General features: G+C 39.9%; 2 protein-coding genes across 2 annotated transcripts in view; one reads left to right on the top strand and one right to left on the bottom strand.

Moving 5' to 3' along the window:
- Window positions 1–1,609: 1,609 nt before the first annotated feature.
- GPX7 (glutathione peroxidase 7) lies at window positions 1,610–11,267 on the bottom strand. The gene is made up of 3 exons (XM_009954502.2): window positions 11,061–11,267; window positions 3,639–3,900; window positions 1,610–1,773 (listed from the first exon to the last, which is right to left on the bottom strand). The coding sequence occupies exons 1-3, from the start codon at window positions 11,265–11,267 to the stop codon at window positions 1,610–1,612; spliced, it is 633 nt and encodes a 210-aa protein (XP_009952804.1).
- A 12,304-nt stretch (window positions 11,268–23,571) lies between these two features.
- The window catches only part of TUT4 (terminal uridylyl transferase 4), a 40,395-nt gene continuing 39,483 nt past the window's right edge, over window positions 23,572–24,483 (top strand). Inside the window, exon 1 of the mRNA XM_086463207.1 lies at window positions 23,572–24,133. Coding sequence (XP_086319333.1) covers window positions 23,572–24,133 — 562 coding nt within the window. The remainder of the gene's footprint in view (window positions 24,134–24,483) is intronic.

Genomic DNA, 24,483 nt, shown 5'->3' with positions numbered 1-24,483 from the left:
ACTTTCTTACTTGATGTCTCTTTTTGCTCTTGTACTTCTGTTACTGCCCTTCAGGGTCTTTCTGCAAATCCTAAAGTACCTGTAGCTCTTACTTCCTTAGATGGCTTCAAAGAACAAGTCCAAGACTTCAGGAGACAGCAGCTGTTCAAGCATGGGAACTATAAGGTACTCTAGGATCAACACTTTCACTTCCGATAGTTCAGTACTCTTCTTTCCCCTCTTATTTTGCAGGCCAGTGCATGCTACTTGCCTTCGATTTCAACTAGAGCCTGTTTGGATACTGAAGAGCTATAATGGCAGTGACGAGTTGGAAAAGGCTCTTACCGTGGTCAGGTCAATTAAGGCTTATTTGTACACTTGGGCGCTGACAACTACATGGACAACTATTGTTTGTGCTGCTTTTAAAGGCATTATGAAGCACAAAAAAGCTTTCACTTATCACTAATACTGCAATTGGACAGGACTAGATTCTTCTTAAAGCATCACAGGGTTAAGAGCAGGGGACCTGTACGTTCTGGTTTTGTTGTGATAAAAAGAGTTCTTGCGGACAAGATTTTCAAAGTGTTTCTGTCCAAGAACAAGGCTGTAATTGTTGGTGTTATTATTTTAGCATGAGCTAAGAAGTTCTGAAGTCTGAGCAGATGCCAGAGTGCTACACTTGAAAAAGGTGCCATTAAACGTTTGTAACATTAATGTGGTATTAAATGATCTAACATTATGCAACAATTAAACATTTGAAAAATTATTTCTGTAGAAAAATGTTGATCTAATCTTTGTCTGTACATGCAGCAAAATCAGATGACGTTACAAATTGAAAAATAAATTTCACCTCAATTGTATGAGGTGAGAGTTATTCTTCTAAGGCAAAATGCTAATAGAAGAAAGAAATAGCCCTTTCATATAGGCTCTGGTTCTACAGATGTTCAAATGGCTATTTAAATATCATCTGGTAATCTTTACTGGGTGAAAAAATGCAGAAGTTCTCATAGCTTTTGGAGAATTTTTACACTCAGTCTTGACGTTTCTTTCATTGAAGTTGTATAGATGTCTTTTCCCTATGTCCTTCTTAACTGACTTTCTAGGCAAATGAAATGAAACATATTTGGCCTTGGTAACTAGTAAGACATGTATCTATGTAAGTCTGCCTGGTTTGAAGGTATCTGTTTTGGTCTTCTTCCTACCACATGCCTTAATTCAATCATACACTTTTTAGTCTTTATTTTTTCATTCAGTTTGTGATCAAAATATGACAATGGAATTGTAGGTATCAGTGGGGTCCCGATCAGGAAGTTCTCATTATTCTGAGCTGCCTTCTTACAGTTACGTGAACTGACTTCCTATAGTGTTACCAACAATTAATAATTTGAATTGGGAAAGAAACAATTCCTGATGAGTTCTTCTTTCCTAGAAAGGTCAAATTTAATTCACTTGGGGGGGGGAAATTTAAATTACTTTGACCATGATAACTTGCTGTTTTCTACATTCTTAGGATGATGAATATAGATTCCATTGGTCACTATTTTCCTTCCCCATATATTCTCTTTTGGAATGTGAAAACACAAACTCCAGCTCTAATTCTCAAGAATTGGCATGCTGGGATTTTTGAAAGTCATAATTCATCTTTCTTCTTCAGGATGATTTTCCTTACAAGTTCTGTTACATAAGGTCTTATTTCTTCAACAGAGACAGTAGAGTCCCAGGCCTTTACTACTTTCCCATTGGGGTCCACCAGGTATTTCCAGAAGTTCCAGGTTGGTTCTTCTCCTGTAGAATCTACAGGCAAAAAAAAGTGGAAACTTAGAAAAGAAAACTATGTTAGCCAATTCCTGACATTTGTTCATGTCAATTTGATGATTACTTTCTCAGAGGAAGAAGTAATGTAGAATTAAGAGGGAGTTCAGACTGAATAATAAGATTAATTTTCTGACAGACAAGGAGCTTTAACTAGACAGTAGGCCCTTGGAGACTAATGGAAACAGTCCAGCCTGAGACAGACAGGAGAAAGCACTATAATCAGTTTAAAGTATATGTGTGTGTCTGTGCAAGTGTGTGTCTGTGCTATATAGATAAATCTGAAACAGTTGAACATTGATAGGAAAATGGAATTTGGCATAACAATATAGTTGTACCAGGACTGATTATTTGCTTGCTTATCCAGAATTTTTCCTCCAAAAGCACCCAGTATCATGTGCTTCAGAAGATGTTTTGAGAACTGCCACATGAAGAAACAACAAAGTAAATTGTTCCAGGAGGTTTCCTCCTAATCTTCATCTACTACAGTTTTTCCCTCTGTGACCACATACTCATTTTACATGAGTTGCATTCTTATCCTTTACTATTCTGCTACATGACTAACAAAATTTTCAGGGTTTTCAATCAGACCAGAAGCCTCATCCCACTAATAGCACAAGTACAGATGCTACAGACAAATTAGTATCCTTTTCCATTGATTATACATTGGGCAAAATTTCATGAGGAATCAGAAGATATTTCAAAGTATCATGAAGACACAGGCAGACCTACGCTATTGACTATCTTGTTATTATGCTGTTTAAACACATTGCTTCCAGCAGCCTCCCTTTACATGTGGACCTTCTGGGAAACAGAAGTTTTGCAAGTTTCATGTCTGCAGTAACAACCCAGCTGGGCAAAACAGAAATGGAAGGACATGAAGAGGATTAAAGGGAAGTTTGGCTAGCAGAAAGATCCATTACAGACACCTGGAAGGAGGTGTGCTTGGAGTAGTCAAAAACAATGCTACCAACACTCCTTTAAATTCAGTGGTACGTGGGAGAACACTGGTGCTGGAGAGAAGCAGCAACATGGTCCTTGCAGAGTGCAGCTCAGGTGATGCCATGTCATATTTGGCTTCATTATATATATCACTACTGGAAGTCATTTCCTTCACATTGGATAAAAACTGACAGTTTAGCATTTAAATAGTATTTAGAGCATTTGTTCAGTGCAAGAAAAGTAGTGCCTTCATAGAGGAAGTAGTGCCTTGATAAGACAATATCCTGCTTTACACTGTATTTTGTCACTGTCTGCTAAGAACCAGCAAAACCTCTTCAGCTCTTAGTGCTAGCTATAATGCAGATTAGAACTGGAGGAACTGTACAGTATAGCTATTCTGATGCTCGGCAAGGAGTGAGGAAGGGAGTATTCAAGGACATCTCTTAGCGCCAGGTTTCACTGTTCGATTGTTGAAGTAAATTATGTAGGTGCTTTGCTTCCACTTATCCTACAGCTCTTGAGATGAATCTTATAAATCTAACCTACAGCAGTCGTGTCACAGGAGAAGCACTTATGAGACTGCAAAGTGGAAAAAGGAAGATCAGGTGTTGTATGCATACAGGAGAATATTTCAACACCTGTATTCCATGTAGAGGTTTATTAGACTAGCTTTTACAGGGCACCTGTTTTCATAGTGTCTTCATCCCTGGAGATCTTTTTAGGTTAGACAAAGCTGTCAGGGGTGACAGAGAGAAATCCTGCCTTGTGCAGGATGGACTATGTGACTTCTGACCTCTTGGAGCCTAACAATTCTGTATAGGTATCTTTTTTTCTGTTGGATGGTGTTTTGTGTCAGAGGAATTCTACAGTGGGGAAACAACCCTCCAATGTTCCACATTACTCACCAATTAAGTACTTGAAGGCAGGAATTGCAGCAGCTCCGCTGACTGCAATTTTGCTGAACATAGGAAAGGAGGCACCATAAGTCTTTCGCGCAAAACTCTCAATTTCTTTGTTAGTGTCTGGTTCTTGCTGCCCAAACTGATTGCATGGGAATGCCAGCACATTGAAATGATATGGGCCGAGGTCTCTCTGTAGCTGTTGCAAGGCCTTGTAGTGGCTATCTGTATACCCACACTCACTCGCAACGTTGACAACTAGCGACACCTGAAGAACGAGAGATTAAAACAATGTGCTGCACATGTCAGTTTTCTAACAGGTGGGCTGGGACACAGATTATTTTCAAAAAAAGACAGTATCTAGACAACTGTGACTGAACACTTAGTTTGAAACTACATGGAGTTCTGTTCACAATAGGAAGCTTTTAATATTTATGTATTCCCATTTGGCAACCATGAACATAATCAATAAACTACTAAGCAATCTTAATTCTCAGTTTACAGACAATTTATGTTCCTCTGTTCTGCCTTTTGGATAGTTTCTAAGCATATTTAAGAAATGAGCATCCAGCTAAAGTATACAAAGTTGCATGAAAAAAGCTTGCAAATTAATGTATTTTTGATAGTTCATTTATCTGTAGTGAAGCATCTGTTCTGCAGCATCTTTCCTTTTACAGAATTTAGTATTCATACAGGACTGGCTGATTCATTTATCATTGCTACTGCAGATGTCTTGATCTCAAAGTTAATAGATGCAATTACAGGATTTTGGGTTGGCCTATGCAGTATGGACTGTAAAATTTCCCCCCATGTCTAGAGTAAGTCTACTTAGTTGTGATAAAATTGCAACAGATTTTGCATAAAGGTTTACTGCCTCAATTAGAGATTCCTAGAAGTAAAGATTGTGCCCACTATCCTTTAAAGAGTTATTCCTGTAGCTGAGCATCTTTGTGCATTGTGTCATTTGGGCATTACCACCAGGCATGTATCTGCCTGCACAGATCTAGCAGAGGAAGATGCCAAACACAGATGAACGCTACAGGAAAACAGGCATATGTAAGGACAATACATGGTGGAACAGATTATACCAAGAATTTGGTGGGGGAATTTAAGTGAACTAATGCTGGGGTGACACATATTACACAGTTTATCCAGGCCACAAAGAGCTTTCCATTGGGTTTTGAGATATTTTCTCTCTAAATAACTTCTAGAACTTATTTTTAGACTTATTTTTAATTATTCTTATAAATTTTGTGAGTTGCCACTCATCCTACATAACTGACCCCATTTTCTTGAGTGGATTAAAGCTGAATGTCATAGATCCTTTAGATACAATATTATTTTATTAATAAAAATAGCACTATGCACTTTATAGTGATGTTTCTTTTACATATAACTACATTCTATTCCTTTTTCCAGAACAATTCGTAAGAGTCATAAGGCAATATAAGTATTAAAATACTAAAAATGTTTCTACCAACCTAGATTAAAATCCGGCATAGTGCAGAAGAAGGATTATGATCTGGGAACTTAAATGCTACCCAGTTTACACTGAATCCAGTGCATTTCTACAGATTATATATCAGCCCAGAAGCTGGTCCTTCATTCTCAAATTGCAAAGTTTTAATTTCATCAAAGCAGCCAACACATTCCCCAATGCTAGTACAACAGCAGTAGCTATTCACATTAGATCTTTTTACAAGGCTTTGGAAGTTTCATAGAAGCTGGCATGTTGGTTTCATTATTGTCAGTGTGAGACAGCAGTGCTGAAGGGCCCAGTGCTGCAAGGGGAAAGCCTGAAGCGTGGACTCATGAACTGACCTGATCAAATCACACAGCAAGTAGCTGCAGGGCAAGAAAAGGAAGTGAAAAATCTTGACTCCAGGTCTCATACTCTTGTGTCTGTGACCACTGGCTTTGCTCAATTTAAATGTTAGATTCTAATGTTACTATTGTTCCATATTCCTATGTGTATGTTTTATACAAAATATAAAAGTATATAGGAAGTATGAATACAGCACATCAAATAAATTATAATATATAAAAAAGAAATGGCTACATGTGTATAGTGTTTTTAAGACCAGAAAACGAACAGGAACATAAAAGCCCACAATCTGGCTAAGGTATGGGATAAGATGAAATCTCCAGAAGGGGGATGAGTAAAGAATGAGTAAAGAAAAAGCTAAGGGGATGTCGGTGTTAATTTTTAAATTAAACATTAACACTAAAAATAAACATATTTTGTACCTTCTGTGGGTATATGGCTATATTTAAAGTGGTTTCAGGGCAGCACTGTTTTCCCTGGGAGACAAGTAATCTTATAAAGCAGAAGTTGATGTAATCTTTGCAGTGCAGTGTGTCAACAGAACACAATATAAGCAATTCCTGTACACTTGCGTATGAAATATGATGGGGAGCCACCTAGCTAACTTCCAAAGCATTGCATTAATTTAGACTACATTTATAAGCTCTATCTGAAATTTTAAATTCAGTCTCTTAAAACAACCAAAGATACGGCATATAATTAGTTGGAGTTTTTTTCAGAGAAAAGGTAATAATTTTATGATGCATTATTGTTGCAGACTGTCAGCATTTCAAATAGAACTTAACATATTGGATGTAAAAAAAACTATTGGCAGTTCTGTTCTTTTTAAATGATCTGTATTTACGAAGTATAGTGACAACTGTAGTTTAGTAGGACTGATGTAAAGATAAATTGTAACAGTAAGAGTTGAAGTCACGTGTAGTTCATATGAAATTCTAGAGGCTTTTTTGAGTATAGTTTAAGACTCAGCATTCTCACGATGCAGAAGAGTTCATATAGCTTACTGTATTCCTATCTATTGGTACTTTATGCCAAATACAATGGTAATGTAAGAATTTGTTGTTGGAGGTTTGGAGGATATAAGGTTGTGTAGATATTATGTTTGTATTATAACAGACATGAAAGATGACTTTCTAATGAAAACAATCAAGCTTTTATAACTTGATTTTGAAGTTAGGAGGGTTTAAAAGAATTCACTCAAAAAAGAACCTTTTCAATTCACAGCTGTTTAAAGCCAGTGATTACTCAGCAAGGTGGTGAAAGGCATGAGAGCTCACACTGTAAATGGTGCAAACTTCTAAGTATCCTCCAACAAAATAGGAGGCAACTACATGCAGCATTTCTTAGAATGGCAGACACATTCAGTTTCTCTCTTTTCCTTAGAAAAATGTATTTTATTACTGAATGCCATAATTTAATAGTGCAAGCCTCCTACAAGTATAACTAACACAATAAAAAACTTTCAAGATTTATTAGTATTTCATAAGGAATGTTTAAAATTATTGTTTAAAAATCTTTACCAAGTTATCTTTCAAGTGTCTGGTACCAGAAATTATTAAATATGGTGACTTTTTTTTGTGTCTATATTTTACTTTACTAAATAACAGTCATTCTTTTTGTTCTCATGAAGAGGCTGTACTTTGAATTCTTACATTATCAGTTATTTAAACTAAGTTCAATATGCCTCTTGACTGACTTTAGGCTCTGAGAGTGCAAGTCAAGTACACCACCTAGTGTGTAGTGCAAACAATTCATCCTGGACCTTACAAAAATTATTTAAGCCGAATGCTATATTAGCCATTGTCTGACCTCTTAATACTATTCTTTCCTTCACTTTGCTTAGAAAACCCATGCATTCTAGTAGTGAACTCTTTTATTTAACATTGCAAAAAATAGTTCTTGATTTACTTAATATTTTCACCAGTTTACGCCCTTGAGGAAAACATCCCTGGAGAGATTTATGAACCTGTCATCAGCTTCAAGTAACCCTTGTCGATCTTTTAGCTGAGACAGGAGATACTTAGGTTTTTAGACTTGCAAATTCTTAACTGGCTGCATCTGAGGGATGGAAGAAGCAGCCACAAGTGTCAGGTTACACTGACTCACAGAGCTGTTACCTTCATGGAAAAAACAGCAATCTTTTGTACAGTAATTAGGTAGCTATACTTGGCATTTATGCACAGTCAGTAATACCACATTCTCGGATGGCAGACAGCTGTGATGCAAAGTGCCTAGCATTGCTCTCAATAGTAAAATAATACTTTGTGTTGTTATAGTGCCTAATGCTTTTACATTATTATAGTAACTTTGGTTCAAGCCTTCCAAAGCCTTGCGCTAACGCTGCTTAATTACACCTCAGCACACTGTACTTAGCTGTGTGGTAGGCAGGTAGGTAGGTACTATTGTATCTAGGGAGGTGTAAACACAGCAGGGAACAGCTGATGCTTTGGAGTTCTGACTCCCAAATAGATCGGATTTTTGGTAAGAATACTGCCTCTTACAGCCTATTTGATTGAGATCACGAAATAAAAGTTAAGCTTTCTTGAATTGTATAGGTAGATGGATTAGACAGAAAACTAATCTTATTTGTTGATTCTTTTCCACCCATGCTTCACTATCCTTCAGTTTTAATGTAGATGGGTCAACATCAGTATGGTAGCCTGGAAGAATCGTAGGAGTATGGCCTTCTTGCGCAACACAGTAAAACAGGCAGCCTTTTGATCTATTTCACGTGTGGTACTCTTCCCCGCCCCCCCCCCCCCCCCCCCCCCCCCCCCGAGTCGTAATAGTCTTCGCTTTCTGTACTTTCAAGTAGATGTAATACAATAGCTGATTTTGTAGCATGTATGCCAAATTTTTAACATTCTGGAAATATTATTTCTTATGCCTCCGTAAAAAGGGAGTACTCCCTCACATATTTCTGCTATTTTTATTAAAGTGGAGGAAAGGTTATGTCTATGCATGTTTATTTCAGAAAAAAAAAAATGTTCCCTAATTTTCTTCATTTTTGTTATTTCAGAATTGTTTGTGTATTTCTTATTTACTATATAACAGAGGGTACTTGTGATTTGTATCAAGATGCACTTGAATAGAAATTGAATTAATATCAATCAGTCTTTTTCTTACAAAGAAAAATTGTTTCAATTATCTGAATACACAATAGTTTATATTAATAATGAGTTACTGAAGAAAGATTCTGCAAGTCATGAATTGCACCGATTGTTTACACTTAACATGGCTCATTATTCTTTTTTTATACTCTGGAAGCTTTTGGATTTTTTCAATTCCCAGTTAAGTTTCTTGGCTACCAATTAAGTAGTTATTTAACTAAATTAGTTGAGTGACTGAATTGAAGAAAATGTCTTCTCTACAGCTGCCAGAAAGCTTAAGGCTGTTAAAAGCTGGTTTAGCAATTAGCAGACTATTGTTCCAGGGGCTAACTAGGAACTCACTCTCTTTAAAACACCAGCAGCACATACGTAGTACTTACGTACTGTCTGCTCTCTTTATTAGCTTTAAAATATTATGATAAAGCTACATCTTAATATTACTAATCTAACTGCAGATTTAAGCAGGTTTATTTTAAGAAATAAATGGGAGTTTTAATTTACCTTTGTCTACCTCAATACTGAGTTCTGACAACAATGACAGAAAGGGATGTGTTTTATTGCTATAATTTTCTTTAAAATTGAGCACATGCATTATCAAATAGCAGCTAGCCTGGACATTAATTAATAGGCCTTCTGACTGCAAATCTTTTTGTTCCCTACAGAAACTGGTCATCACCTTTTTGGCATAAACTATTCCTTATGGCCAAGCAGAGATCAAGGAGTACCATCATGGATGGTGTTACCTTTTCCAAGGAACAGCTCTAGAGCTCCCCCTTATGAAACCATTCATGCCTTGAGGATGGCCTGGTGTCAGAGCACCATTGGAGGTAAACACAGCCCTAACCTGGTGGGTTCATGAGATACCAGGGCAGACTCCGCAGCTTGTTCTGGAGGGGACGAACACCCTCGGGACGAACACCCTCGGGATGAACACCCTCAGCTCTCTGCAGCTGGCTCTAAGGAATTCCTCTGAGTTCCCCCTTTACTCCTTTTCATGTGGATTCTGGCCCCGAGATAGAAAAACTGCAGGTGGTATTCGCTTATTCAGACAGATTTGCAGATAACCTGCAGACAAAACATGCCCCAGTAACAGGATTTATTGACAGAGCCTTTGGAAGGATCTCCTAAAAAAAAAAAAGCAAATATTGCTCAATATTAAATAGGTTCCATCGTTTTTCCAATAAAGATATTTGAGTGTGCATTGGACCAGTTCTGCTCTATCTGAATTGTGAATGAAGGGGGAGGAGGACTTTGACCACCTAAGATTCAGACCTCTCATTTGGTCCAAATCTAGCAGTATTTCTTCCTACTGAGCTCACGAAAACGTACATCTCCTCCCATGGGCCTCCTCTGCCTTCCTGCCAATGTTTTAGGGACCTGCTGCTGTGGACTAGTGAGCTCAGACACCTCAGTGACGTACTTGAGGAGGGGGAAAAGGAAGGTGGGAACACAAAGCTGGAGAATAAGGGCGAAAGTGAGAAGTGGTGCGTGCCTTTCTGAGCAGCCGCTAAGCTATTGGGCTACCTGGCTGTACCACAGAAGATGTATCACTTGAACGCTAAAGGTGGCAGTTGTGGGCTTTATGTTGATGATAGCATCTGTCATTTGTGAATGTGGCTATGAGAGCTTATAGTATTATGCACTCCATGTCCTAACTTCCCTTTTCACTCTTCCACAGGTTCTGACCACCTTTCCCAGATGGTCAAACCATAAAATAAAATAAAATAAAATCAGGTTACATTCAAGGAAACTTCTTAAAATGGGAAGGAAAGCTCTGCTTAGAAGTCCTTAACGGAATATATAAATAAAACTTAAAAGACATCATGGAAGTGTATGTGAGTCAACGTGCCCTTCTTTGTATTGCTCTGTCACACCAAAAAATGACAAGGGGAATAGCATGATGTTGCTACAGTTTCATTATACACTGATATTAAAATAATTACTTTATCGCATCTCTCACTTTTTTACTGGTGAAATCTGTTAATTCCATTTGCCACTGATTTAAAGCCCATCTTTTTCTTTTTTTTTTTTTTTTTTAATGTAGAACATTAAAAAGGGATGGGATTTAGGTAAAATTAATTTACTAAAAGTCATGCAGTTGAAAAGCAGAAATAAGCTCCAAAAGCAAGTTATACAAAGGTACGAACTTAAAATTTAACAGCCATAGCCTAGCGCAGTTCATCCTGCTGAATGAAAAAATTCCCTGCCTGCCACGTCTACAGGCAGCAGCCTGCACAAGGAAAAGACGCGGAGACTCACGGAGGTTAGACTGCAAACGTTTTATTTAGAGTGCAAAGACCTCCGGAGCGGTGTCAAGGGAAGCATGCAGGCAACGCTCCAGATCAGTTAAGGGAGTCGTAAACCCAGATCTAGCTGCATACGTGCACCAAGTTAATGTACAACCTCTCCACCCCCACCTGGGTTTTGCAGGCATGCAAGGACTGGCTGGTTAGTGAGTCTGGGCGAGAGCTGCCCATCTCCGTGCAGACTTACCGAGCCTCTGTATTTCTCCAGAGAGACTAGTTTGCCCCTGATGTTTACAACTTTGAAAGTGTAAAAATCAGGCTCTTTCTGCTGCGTAGCGGAAAATGCTAAAAGCAGGAGCGCTGCAATTGCAAGGAGCATGGCTAGAGGGATGAGGAAAACTTTGGGGAAGGAAGAGGAAGGCTTGTGCTCCACACTGCCCTCAGGATCTAGCATGCTGCACGGCCGTGCTGCAGAGAGACTTGCCACGATGGGAAAGCACTGCCGCAAAGAAAGGACTGCTGCAAACGGCGCTTTTGCAACAGTCTGGCTTCTGCAAAGGGTCAGGAGCTGTGTCCGCACCAGGCCTCAGGAGGATGTGTTTATGTAGCATTCAAATACTCTAAAATGGAGTATTTCATGGTGGTAGTGGTGTATTAAGTAAGGCCATTTATGGCCACAAGACAATGGAAGTGCTAGTTAGCTCAAGAGCAGTAATACCGTACGTGTCTGTGGGATACCAGTCACATTGGGAGATCTGCTTTAACTATGTCCTAGGAAAATAAGGGATAGAGTTGCTGTGATTTTTGATGGATTTGCAAGTGCCTTTTTTTAGTATAGTAACTATAGCATCTAGTAACTACAGTGTAATGTCAAAGGATACCAGTGGCTTGGTTGCTAGTGGTTACTTGATGCAAGTGCTCTGAACAAGTCACAGCTTACAGTCAGCACAAACAGAATGACAAACGTGCCATGCACAGTATCATGTGAAATGGAGCACCATTAGCTGGGCTTTCAGGAAATTCGTCTCTGCATGCACCTGGTTGGCAAGAAGTGAGTGGACAGACCACTGGTCTTCACAGTGTGACCTGGGAGAAATCACATTACCAAAGGGTTTTTAAGCAAGAAAGAGGCATTAAGCATCAGGAATTCAATTTGGTACCAAAGCTTTCAGATCTACAAAGCCAAACCACTGCTTCAGGGTACTGATGCCATTCTTGGGTTGCCTGCAAGAAAATAATAGCCATTTGTTCAGTTTGCTATAACACCTGCTGGAAGAAAAGGGTTTGTATATATAAAGTAACAGCAACAGAAAGCATTTGATGGTCATTGATTTCTTCTTGGACCGAAAAACTGGTCCTCCGTGCCTATGATTCTGATAATTCCTGGCAAAGAAAAGCCAAATGTAGTGATTTACAGAAAACAATTAAGTAGCACATCCAAGGCATATTGGAAATCTATCTTTTGAAGAGCAGATTACATTTTGTAATCTCACTTTGTGATCGTCTTTTTTAACGGTGTTTTGGTAGATCTTTGACATCTTGATTAAATTTGGTTAGATAATTCAAACATAAGTGGCATTACTGTAAGTAAAGAAGCCATGAATAACTAGTTGAAAAATCTGATTATAATTTTTAAACGTGTCAGATTTTTCATGTTTTTATGTATTTCAGCTTAAGTAGACATCCAGCATCAAGAAATAATGCAATATGCTACATAATATATAGATGGCGACTCTTCTGCCACACTAAGGGGAAGATACACCATGCTAAGAATCCGAAGTTCTAATCTTCACAGCTAAGTGCGATCTTTATACTTTCCTGGCTGTAATATTGGCCAAGAACCTGTCCTTTAGATGAAGTCAAGTATGATGTCCTTATTTTATAAATAAATCATCTAAGAAGCTTTAGGGTTTCTTCAGACACAGCTGGACACAGAGAATATGGCTTTAATATAGTATATTCATTCAAACAAAATTTAAAAACCTAGTAAATCCTAAAAATAATTGGAAAAAAAAATCATTCCAACACTGAAAATAACTTTGCATAACATTTTTTTGGTCAGAAAATTAAGAAGAAATCTACAATACAGTTTTACACTTTTTGAGGCATAATGTTATAGTAGGTCGGGTGTGGGGCTAAAAATGAGGCATCATACTGCAACAAACAAGCAAAGTTTTGCTCTGGAAAGGGACTTTATAAAATCTGCTTCCTAAGCTTGATGATTATTGTCTCTGATTTCTAGATAAAATTTAGTGGCTTTCAAAATTATATTTTCTCCTGCAAACTGAGCCCAGAATCTGAAAGATTTTGATCACTGGCACTGAATTGGTAATTCTTTAAATAATGGCCAGCTGGCAGCAGAATTCAGCTTCCTCTTTTACTGCCGTGTTTCTATATTGCTCCCTGCAATAAAACATTCTCTAACATCGGCAAAGAAGACCTGTTCCTGAATACACACATAGAGAGACGATGTCAAAAACTGTTGGCTTTTTAATGATTCAAGTTTTCAGAGCCAAACTGCACTAACATTTCATGCTAAAATCTATCCAACTATTTGAACTAAATCTGATACACTCTAATAAATTTCAGCTTGCAGGAAAAATGCCAGTCAGGTTTCCAGACTGTTGTGTGTTTGCCCACTAGCATGTCTAAATGTTGATCTAGGAGGGCTGTATCCAGTAGCAAGTATGATTTAGTTACTTCTGCAATTTACTCTTTGGCCTACTAAACCTAATAAAAATCTTTGCCAAACAGCAGTGGACTGAAACCACCACCCAGCTAACCTCAGCTGTCCCCCAAACAGCTTTGCAGCACTGTCATTTGTCACTGCTGACCTGGGCTGGATGGGCCATGTTCCTAAAGGTGAAAGCTCTGCACTACATCCCATTAGCAATACCCTGAGCTATCCAATCCTCATTTCATAAAATGTGAACTTCAGGTGAACCACAAAAAAGCAGATTAGCTCCAAGGATCGGACTGACTTCACAAGTACCTCTTGCCAGTATTTCTAGAATCCAGTATTACAGATTTTGCAACTTTTGTTTACCTACATAGACTCTCTGAGGTAGCGTTTCCAGCACTACTATTCACATTATTTTTAATACTGTCCTTTGAACCACTGTAGTGGTTCAACATTAATTTTTTATGCAGCGTTTTTTTCTGGAAAGGCCTCCTTAGCCTGGGTTAGCCTTAGCCTGGCCTAGGAAGCGCCAACAACATGACATTTCACTGCCAAGAAGGGGTAGTATTGTACTAGATCACAGAGAGATTTGCCTTACACAAGCACTTGCCAATTCCTTTAGGTCACCCTCCAGCACTGCCAAGAGCCAAGCGGGCCGGCTCTTCTCTCCCCGAGACCTGAGAAACTGCCAGTGGGTGGGCTGGCCAAGATGCTGTCCCTAGCTGCAGCCGGGGCCAGCTTCATAGCCAAGGTCAGGGAGCCGGGAGCCATTTCCCCCCAGCGTCCCTGTTTACCACAGGCTGCTTTGTGTGGAGCACACCCGCCCTTCTCTACCGAACGGCAGCGTCGGCAGCAGAGGAAGGGGGGGGGGGACACCAGGCCCAGGCTGCGGTGTAGGGCAGACCCTCCCGGCGGGCCCTAACCCTGCTCCCCAGGGCCTGTGGCCTAGCGTGTGTGGGGAGAGGCCTGGGATGAAAAATGAGGGAAAAAATGGAAAAAAAATAGGCTGGCTGCGGGAGGGATTAATGAAAAAACTGAGCTGCTTATTCCCGCATCTCCGTTTCCTGCTGTGGCACTGGGGAAGGGAGGCCCTGAACGCCGGGGGAGATGTGAGGGGGGCGCCCCCCCCCACCTCAGCGGAGTTCTGAGGGGCAGCGGCAGCCCCCCGGGGACCGAGGCAGATCCGGGCAGGGCCGGGCCGGCTATATCCCTCCGTCCGTCCGTCCGCCCGCCCGGCAGCGCCGCCCGCCCTCGAGGCTCTCCCGCCCGCCCTCGCCCCACAATGCATCGCGCGGCGCGGCTGACATGGCGGCCGGGCCGGACTGAGCCGCTGGCGTCGGGGCCTCCAGCAGCTGGAGCCGGGCATGGCGGGGGCGCAGCCCCGGCACCCCTAGCGCCGCAGCCAGGTACCGGGCTCCAGGGGCTGGGAGGGCCCCGCCCAGCTTTGTGGGCCTACCCCGAGGGGTGGGGGTGGCTGGGCGCGCTCTGCTCTCTCCCCTCGAGCGGGGCGGGGGGAGGCGGGCTCGAGGGGGGCCTGTCCGCGCCGGCGCCCCCCGCCTCAGCCCGCGGCGCCCCAGCTCCGCCCTGCCCCGGCTGTGCTGCCCGCGCCCCGCCTCGACGGCCCATCCCGGCCTCCCGACCCCGCGGCCGGGCAGGGGGGCGGCGCTGGGGCTGCCCCGCACACCCGGTCGGGGGCGCCGGTCATGGCCCGGGGGGTGGCGGGGGGTGGGGGGCGGCCCCAAGGTCAGCGGGCAACCGGGGCTGGCCGCACGGCGACATCCAGGCGGCTGGCCGTCCCGAGGGCAGTGCCCGGCTGCGAGCCCGCCGGGGTCTGCCAGGCTGGAGCTCACAGCTTGTTGTTCTCACGCCCTGTGGAATTAAATATTGGGGGGGCGGGGGAGAGACCATTGTAGTAGGTGAGGCCACTCGAGGAGATGCCCCTCTGTCCTAGGTTGTCCTCACCAGCCATGCCCCCCTCTGCCATTCCTTGCCAAAGCCAGAGGTTCCCTTTTCTGTGGGTTGTGATGTGCCTGAAATGACACACGGGCATCCCTTCGCCTATGTGCTTGTGCTCTTTTGTTGCCTTGTCTTGTATACAAATACAGCTGAACGACTTTTCTGCTTTTGCAATAATGTTGCAATTTGGTAGTTGGCTGAATGTGTCATATTACCTGAGGCCTTCTTGCTTTTAAGGTTGTTTCTGGGTATATCAAAGGAGGACAAGCTCGTAACACGCAGAGGATATAATCGGGTTTAGGCTAAGGTAGGGATTAGTATGTTAAAAAGATCGCTATACCCAAGTATGAATCTAATAATTTTTTTATATTCATGCCACCTCCATGTCACTTGGCTTCCTAAGCACTGTGCCCTGGATTCCAGAGTCATTGCATTTGCTTGAAAATAGAGGATACACATTGTTTCTGTTTTGTTTGACTTGTGCTCGTAGTTTCGGTACGTGCTTTTTGGATAGTCTAACCCCAGATAGTTATGACATAATTATTTCCGTGACAAGAAAAGTAAACCAGCCATGGAAGTATGACTTAATTACAGTATCTGGCAGAAGACACTATATTAGGAGTGAGAGGTCTCCTTTTTGCAGTGAGCTTTTTAAATCTTTTTTCTACTTTAGTGAAAATACCTTCATAAAATTAATTTTGAGATGAAATTATTGTTTCCCAGAACATACGTATTGGGATATGTTCCCAGAAGATACGTACAGATGTATTATAAAGTTCCTTCTGTGTTCTGTTCTTACACCGAGACAGCTGGGACTTTTCTTTCATACCGCAACTAGCAGAGGAAAAGAAACTGCCAGATGCCATCGGGCACCTGCACGGTGCAGGGCATTTACCTCGTTTTTCCTCTGAAGGGAGTTGCTGCTACAGAGAGAAAAAGGAGCAGGATTTCCCTGTGTCCTGCTTGAAAGCACGATATCCCTGGAGAGCTCCTCTTGAATGTCTTGTCGATCTGCTTGTCAGAGTACTTGTTTTGGATTGTGTATTCATATTGATATCATAAGGCAGTTCAAAATTTTGCCCAGCTGAGAGTATATCCTGTTTTCTAGTCATAATGCTTGCTTTTGAGATTTTACAAAGTATTTCTACTAGATTAACTTTATTTTTGTCCCTGTCTTAATGAAATAATGTAATACTGGTGCTGGATTGTACTGAAAACTCATAGAAAGAAGGATCCCGCAATTTACTTAGTGGATTAATTTGCAGAATGGAAGCAATCTGGGGGAAGTCAGCATTTATGATGCTTTTTGCACATTAAGACTATATTGTTTGCACATAAATGATACATCTGTAACTCTTTTAACTTAGAATTACCAAAAACGTATTACCTAAATTTAGTAACAATGCATAAAGAACTAAATTTTTAATTTTTTTTTGTTTACCAAAGATGCATGCGTACATATGTATGTACTTGTACTGTATCCTTGGTTTTCATGATTTTGGTTCTAATGTTTTGGCAGATCTTTGGAGAAAACCAATTTATCAGATGTTCTTAGGTTTTAATTTTTTATTTGTGTTAATGTATGAAATACCATTTCCAGCAAGAAGTAACTTTCAGGTTTTAGAAAGCAAAGGCAAAGCTTGACTTGGGAGTCTGAAATCAGTTTTGTGTTACAAATTGTTGTGACGCAGTCTATATAGCAACTATATGGATGTATTCTTGACAATTTTTCCAAAGTAGTGTTTTTCAGCGTATTTCTTTCAGTAGTGAAAGTGCTGGATCCTGGTGAAGCAGGCGTAAGGATACTGGTAGAAGATCCATTTGCTTTAGCTGTAGTTTGTGAACTAGTTTATGACTGGTATGAAGTAGTTCAAAGGCTGTCCCTTCCTCAAGGATTAGAGTTTGGGCGAAGGGATCACTATTGCTTGAACACAAGATCCAGATAAACTTCTATGCCACAAATACGTACTGCTGTATTTTTATTTAGTGTAAGTGCCAAGTAAAAACAGAGGTTTAAGAATAAGATGGATAAATTGAGTTTAAATATATAGCTGCCAATTAGGCCATTTTCATGATGCGTTCAGGCCTCTGGAACCTAGTTTAGCCTCTGCAAGGCTTTAAACCTGTGCAGTGCTGTACCGTTGTTTTTTTTTTCCAGCCAACTCTCCTGTGTTGGTACAAATGTTGTGTTTGTTTGTTTTTAAAGTTAGAGCTACCTTGGATCAGTTTCCTGATCTGGTTACAGCATGTATCTTACAGCACACAGCGACATTTGAAGCAGGTGGTACCCCTCGTCTGGCTTCAGTGCTTGCTTAAGTTGGTTGTGAAATGTTAAAAGGACTGTCACAGTAAAACCTAGCATCAGAACCAAAACCTACTGAAGCATTAGGAATCTTTACATGAAATACAGAGGTAAGGAAGCCGTTGTAGCTTAGTTACGCAGTTGGTGTGACAGAGAGGATGGCTTTCCCGTATTTGGAATGGGAGTCATCAGCAGTAGTAGGTTCAGAAAGTGGTAGTTCTTAGCGTTTGTTGACGTGCCTGTTTCTTACCCTCTCTGTGAGTCATACCACGCTGTAGAAAAGACAGAAGGTGTCAATGCAAAGAGAGAATAATCCGTAACAAGCCCATCTTGCATGGATCTCCTATCCAGCATATTCTGCTCGTTTCATAATTTAATTGTAAGGTATTTGCACTTACATAGGTTTTATAGCAAGCAAAGCCTTTCCTGTTCCTTCAGTTACTCTCTGGTACTTTTGTAATTCAGATATAATCCTGTTACAGTGATGTTTTTTAATATATATATATAAGTATATATAAAATATATGTATGTACACACACACACTTGTTTGTCTAATGTCACTCCTTAGAAGTTTGCAATACATCAGAGCTTCCTACTGAGTTAGGTATCTTCACTAAGCCCAGAGTGCTGGTTTTGTTGCATCCCTGATTTGTGTGTTAAATTTTGTGTGCACTGCACTGGCTTCCTTTTAGATAGGTTTTGGTAGTAGTACGCTTGTTAGCCTAAATTCTATAGCCTGTAGAAACAGGAAGACCTGAAACACTGTATAGCCCTTATGTTTGTTACTAAGAATGCCTGTGGGTTTATTGCTGGTGGAGCCTGAGGCGCTTTAGTCACCAGTAATCTCTGATAGTTTTAAGTAGTTTGGAGAAACGTGAGGGTTGATAATAGTTTGTACTGGTATGTCTGGTTCATCATAAAACAAACATAAATGTGTTTTAAAACTATTGGCATAGAACATGGGAGAAGCTTGAATTATTTGTAGAAGTTCTCAGGCACAAAAAGGGATCTAAGGCTATAAACAGTCCAGAAAAGAGACACTCCCCCAACACATTATGGCTGTCTGGAGACATTACCTGTGCTGCAGTCTGAGCAGAGTGCAGAAGACAACCTTTTCCTTTGGTTCCTGTCTGTGGCTGTAACCTTTGTTTGCTGAATTTCCTTTTATTTTTGTTGAGGAAGTTAGCTGAGCTATATTGGTAATCGGGCAGGGGGGACTGAGGTTAATCACCCCACTTGCTGTTGGAAGCTGGCTGGGGAGATCGAGCTTAAGGGACAATCGTAATGGGACAGATAAAAGCAGATCTCAGATAAAATACAGGTCACTCTATCTCAAAGGAGGGAGTGCTTTATAGAAAGAGGGTGATAACAATTCTGTTTGTAGTACTTTTATTGTTTATATTTAATCTAGTACTCCCTGGGGAAGCGAAACTTAGGAGACTGTTCTATTTCCATTTAGTTGTTCTTCTACACTCTTGTCGTTATTTTGGACATTTCAGCCAGTTGGGCCCAAATTTTAGAATGTATTTGAAGTAATGTCAAAAGATCATTGAGTTTCTGTATGTTTCTGGAAAAAAAAATCATGCCTTAATAGAGGGGAGGGATCTCTGCTGAGGGAAAAGCAGGTGGAAGTTAAGTTTCCTCTTAGGGAGTAGCTAAAAAACCAGTCAGCATGTGTAGTCCTTCAGCTGTAGCATGTCTCCTCCCTTGCGCAGTGGGCTGTGATTGGGAGTGTGACAGAGGAGCACAAAATTAATGTATAGGAAGCCGGGTGTATTCAGTTCTGCTGCTAATGAAATGATTAAAACTGAAATGCTTTGCAAAGGAGCAACTCAGAATGCAAGAGCTCACAGTTTAACTTGGCCTTCATCTTTGAAGAGGCCCTGTTAGGGCAAAGTCTGACCCAAAATGCATGCTTTTGAAAGAGTTAAATACAGCTGAACAACTAGAGAGGAAGGAGTAGAAGGGCAAATGGGTAGAGATACCTTCTTGAAAGTGGGTTTGTTTGTTTTTTTTCCTGTTTGGAAAAACTCCTGTTACCCTGAGCTTTTGCAATTCAAATGCAGAATTTTCAAACGGGAGTCTGGGAGAAGGAGGAAGCAAAAGAAACTGGCAGAAATGAAAGTGAAACAATCTCGTTTCTTCATTTTGTGAACCTAAAATGAATTCTACAGTAATGAAATTGAAGCTGACTTTAAACATTTTTAATTTGATTGTTGTAGGTATGTATAGGCTTAATAATTTTCTAGAATTTGAGGTCAGATGGTATATTGTCTAACCTCAAGCTGTTGCGTTTCAGCCAGATTATTCTTCTACAAAAATCCAAGAGCTCAGCTAGATTTCAAGGGACTAACTGTCACGGTACATTCAGAAAGCAGGGGAATGGAGTCCCCTGTAACACCAGGATGTTGAATAAATGAAATATGCTGAAATGGTTTGAGGAGGTTAATCATACCCCACTTTGCAGGCGCAGGTGAAAAACTGTCTTTGTTGCCAGCCTGCCTGGGAGAAAATTCTTCTTTGCTTCCAGGTCTGGCAATTTGGTATGAGCCTGAGCTTGTGAATAAGACGTGCCATCCAGGTTTCTAGAAAGATGCCATCTCAGCACTGATTCACTCCACTCCAATGTTTTGTTTCCAACCATGTTATTCTTTTCGGAGGCGCTCCTTTCCCTCCTCCCATTTACCTCTCTCCTGTCTCATGTGTAGATAGCCAATATCTGGCAGAGGAGGAGGGATCTTTTTGAGACTGTCTTGGGTTTAGTGGTCTCTTCTGCTTTCATGTTAAGTTTCGTTAGTTGGTTTACTTTGCAGTTCTTTGTGAGATGATAATGTGGTTACTATTGAGTATGTTACAGCAGTTTAGAGTATTTTTTGTTTGCTAAATCATTTCAGTATTAAAGAGCAAAAGGAAAAAAAAAAGTCCCAAAGTACAATGTTATGATTGCACTTGCATTTCAGGTTCTGAATTTCATTGTGTAACTTTTAACTTTTTTTTTTTGGTACAAAATATTCTTGTCTTATGACATTTCATCACCTATCTTTATTTTCTCAGGATTAAAGAATATGTCTGTGCTTTTTAACCCTAACTACTTGCATTTTCTTACACTCACTCTCTTAATCTGTAACGTTATCACAGTACTCAATTTAATAGTTATAGTTTTTACTAGCAGTTTCCTTGGTTGTTTTTTCCCCATCACTTTTGTACATCTGATTAAAACTTATATATTCTGTTTGAATATATAACTGTGTATTTTATTGAATAGATGAGATCAAACCATTTGAGCCTACAGTAGATTTTTTGTGGATTTTTTTAAAACCTTCTTGCAAAATACAAATCTAAATTTGACAGAAAAAGCAGAGCAAAATGAAGCCCCACTTTTCCTCCAATGCTGGAGTTTCACGGTAGCTTTCAGCTGGAAGTGGTGCCAAGAGAAGTTGTCCCCACCCTACTAGTTGTTTGTTATTAACAGCTTCTGCTCCTCCTCATCCCTTGTGCCAGCTTTATGTTAAGCTGGATTGGTTTTCTGGTTTTGTTCACTGCACAAGAGAGGGAGCAGCCGAGGAGTGGGAGTAAGTAGCTGGGGTTGGAGAAAGGGTGTTATTGCTCCTGTCATAGTTGGCGCTGATCTACGCAGCTTTTCAGTGGACGTGGAAGTGTGGCCTCGGTGTGCTCCAGTCCAGAGTTAAAGGGTGATGCGGATGTCAGCAATGAACTGGGAATGAACATGGAGTTGATGTGTGGGGAGTTGGTTTTATTGTTGTTGTTGTTGTTCCCCCCCCCTTCAGGCTGAGCAACTAAATGTAAGGAATAGTTCAGAATTTGAAAAATCCTGCTCTCCTTTCTATTTTGGTTACGTAAAAAAATATTCACAGTAGAGTACAGTTTAAAGACATCATGTACATAGCTATAACATCTCACCGGTCTATAGAACAGTGCTTTATACTGGTGGTCAGGGACTAGAGTAGTTCAGCCAACCTGTGGGGTCCTTGGGCTGCTCTTACACGCTGAAGCTTGGGCAGTGCTGGTACAGGTGGGCAGTAGTTCTTGCTGCCGAGCTAATAAGAGTTGCTATAGGAAAGACTGACTACAATCCGAAGGCAAATACTATTTTAATCTTTTTGATTTTTGGTCTTTGACTTTTGGTCTAGAAGTAAGAGCCAGGTGTAATCAGTGTTTAGTAGAAAATAGTTGTAATATTAACTAAGAGTATTTGTGAGATAAAATGCTTAGCCCTTGGAATGAATTTAGGAATGCAGAGGGTTTTTTTCTTTTTCAAGTTTTATATTTTACTGAAGACTGATGCTAACATTGACTTCATGAAAATTCTTGTGGGTTCTGTTTGTTTGATTTTCATTTTTGAAAGATAAAATGTATTTTTCAGTTATGTCAGTAGGGGCTTAAGATAACTGGTTTTAGTATGTGCTTTGTGTCCTGAAGTATTTTCTGATTTGTGTCTCTAAAGTGAGAGAGAGATAGTAACTACATTATATAGCCTGAAAAAAAAAAATCACTGTCCTTTGTACTGATAATATTCAGGAAGATTTTTAGTTTTTTTTTTTTTTTTTAACTGGACATTTTGATCTGATCCTTCCTTCTGGTTCTTATTAATATGAAAGTATACTGTGATACTTCTAATAGTTGTAATTCATTGACTTTTCTATTATTCCTTTTCTTCACTAAATGATAAGCTACTTATTTTGATGGGTTCTCTAAAACCCAGACATTTCCATGGATTACGTACCAAATATATAGCTGGACAGGAAAGAGAAAAACTCCAAAGTCCGTATCTTGCTGTGGTTTTACAAAATTCATTTTCTTCTCTGTAATACTTTATTCTCATTATTTTTTACTGCTCTCTTACAGTTATTTAAAAAAAATAATCCATGTTCTTGTTACATATTCCCCCTTTGTTTTCTGTAAGACTAATTCCTTACCAACAGACCCATTTATTCATGCTTAGCTTCCCATTGGAAAAACAACCTTTGAGTTGTCTCTAACATAAAGCTCAGATGATATACCACCTAAAGGACTAAGGTTTAGGTAAGTTAATCTGCAGCTGAAAAAAAATAGTTACTATTTGTGTTTTTTTGACTAAGCAAAATCTTACTTAATTGATGGCAATTAACTTACATGAGAATTATATGTGTCAGAAACATGCTTAAGTATTTGTGGATACAGGTGTTAGGTCAGGTTTATTATTAATACTTCGTAGCTCTAAATAACTTTTTTTTTTTTAAAATCAGTTAATAAAATGGAGCATGGTTGCTGGAAACTGAATTAGTTTTCTCTAGTAGATAATTGGAGCTGTATGTTTATTGAGTGGTATTTTTCAGATGTGTTAATTACCCCCCCCAAGTGTAGTTGCAGACATCTTGGTTCTTGGTTTTTTCTTTGTTTTTGTTTTGTTGTTGTTGTTGTTGTTTTCAGAAAGCCAAAAATAGGAAGGAAAGAAAAAAGCAAGCTGTTGGCAGGTTTATCACTGAGTGTTTTTTACCATGTTCTGCAATTTTTTGCCTCTTCATGTCCCCTCCTCTTTTAAATAGAAGTCAAGATGATCAAAATCCCCCCCCTGTGGGGGGAACATGCTTCCTGTAATAATTTGTAGTTACACTTTTCTTTAGAGAGGTTTATTTTAATGCATTGTCTACATAGAGCTTTGCTATTTTTCCTTCAGTTTAAAAATGTCTATCATTATTTCTTCAGTAGACAATCAGCTACTATCCTTGCCTACACAGTGGATTTAAAATCAACTGCAAATTGCTGAAGAATTGCACTTCAAGTGGTCTCAAGAGACAGGAGAAGCAGGTCTTCACTATAATGGAAGAGGCCAAGAGCTCAAAGAATGGGAATCATGACCCGAGGAAGTCTGTCCGTCTTGTCTGTGAGGAAGGCAAAGCAGTCAAAGTTACAAATAATCAAAATTATAAACATAATAGAAATGACAAATCTGTGAAGGATGTTGGGAGAAGTTCTCCAAGTGGGAATAGCAGCAAAAAAAGTAAACAAAATGATGTTTCTTCTGAAAAACAAGGAGAAAATAAATCATGCAAAGTAAATAGTTGTATTCCTGGAACTAAAGATATGGGGTCAAATGTTCAGGATCGAAGTCATGGAAAAGCAAAAAAATTTTCTAATTTATCATCAACAGTGGAAAACCTGAAACAGACAAAAGCGCAATCAGTGGGAGAAAACTTTTCAGGCTCCCATGTTTCAGGGAATGGGGTCAGTGCGGAAAGCTTAACAGCTACACAGAAAGGGAAACTGGTGTCAGAAAATCCACTGGGAGTTCATACTTTGAAGACTAGTGTTGATCAGAGTGGTGATCCTGGTAAGACTGCTTCAGATCAAAGAAAAATGGAACATAAGCCTGACGACTTTAGTGAGTACTATTCAACTCTACTTTATTCAATTTTCTTCTGGTAAAATTGTTAACAATCTGAAATAGGCTTTGAAATGTTTCTGTTTGCATTTTTTTTTTCACATAGAGTAAGTTGCTGATTGCATTTAGAGAGAACATACTGTTAATACAAGCATATTACTTAAAGCATAAAAGATTATAATAATAGATGTCCTTTTTTCTCGTGCCTAAGACCTAAATATCTTTGCAAGGTACTTAGTGTGCGTGGGTTTCAAGCAATTTTGTGAATATAGTATCTTGGGAGGGGAGAACCCTTCATAGTATCATTGCCACTTACGGAAATGCCAGCTATTACTGCTTTTCAGAAAGAT

The sequence above is a fragment of the Leptosomus discolor genome, chromosome 3, assembly GCF_034619465.1.
Source record: "Leptosomus discolor isolate bLepDis1 chromosome 3, bLepDis1.hap2, whole genome shotgun sequence".
Lineage (NCBI taxonomy): Eukaryota > Metazoa > Chordata > Aves > Leptosomiformes > Leptosomidae > Leptosomus > Leptosomus discolor.
The sequence above is the reverse complement of the archived record's forward strand: the minus strand, read 5'-3'. Positions and strand labels throughout refer to the sequence as shown.

Bases quoted from the DNA above. Each gene is read 5' to 3' on its own strand.
- GPX7 (XM_009954502.2), bottom strand. From the start codon at position 11,267: ATGCTAGATCCTGAGGGCAGTGTGGAGCACAAGCCTTCCTCTTCCTTC. The intron at 3,901-11,060 runs GTAAGTCTGCAC...CTCGTTCTTCAG, and splicing joins TGGAGAAATACAGAGGCTCG to GTGTCGCTAGTTGTCAACGT. The intron at 1,774-3,638 runs GTGAGTAATGTG...TTTTGCCTGTAG, and splicing joins TGCCTTCAAGTACTTAATTG to ATTCTACAGGAGAAGAACCA.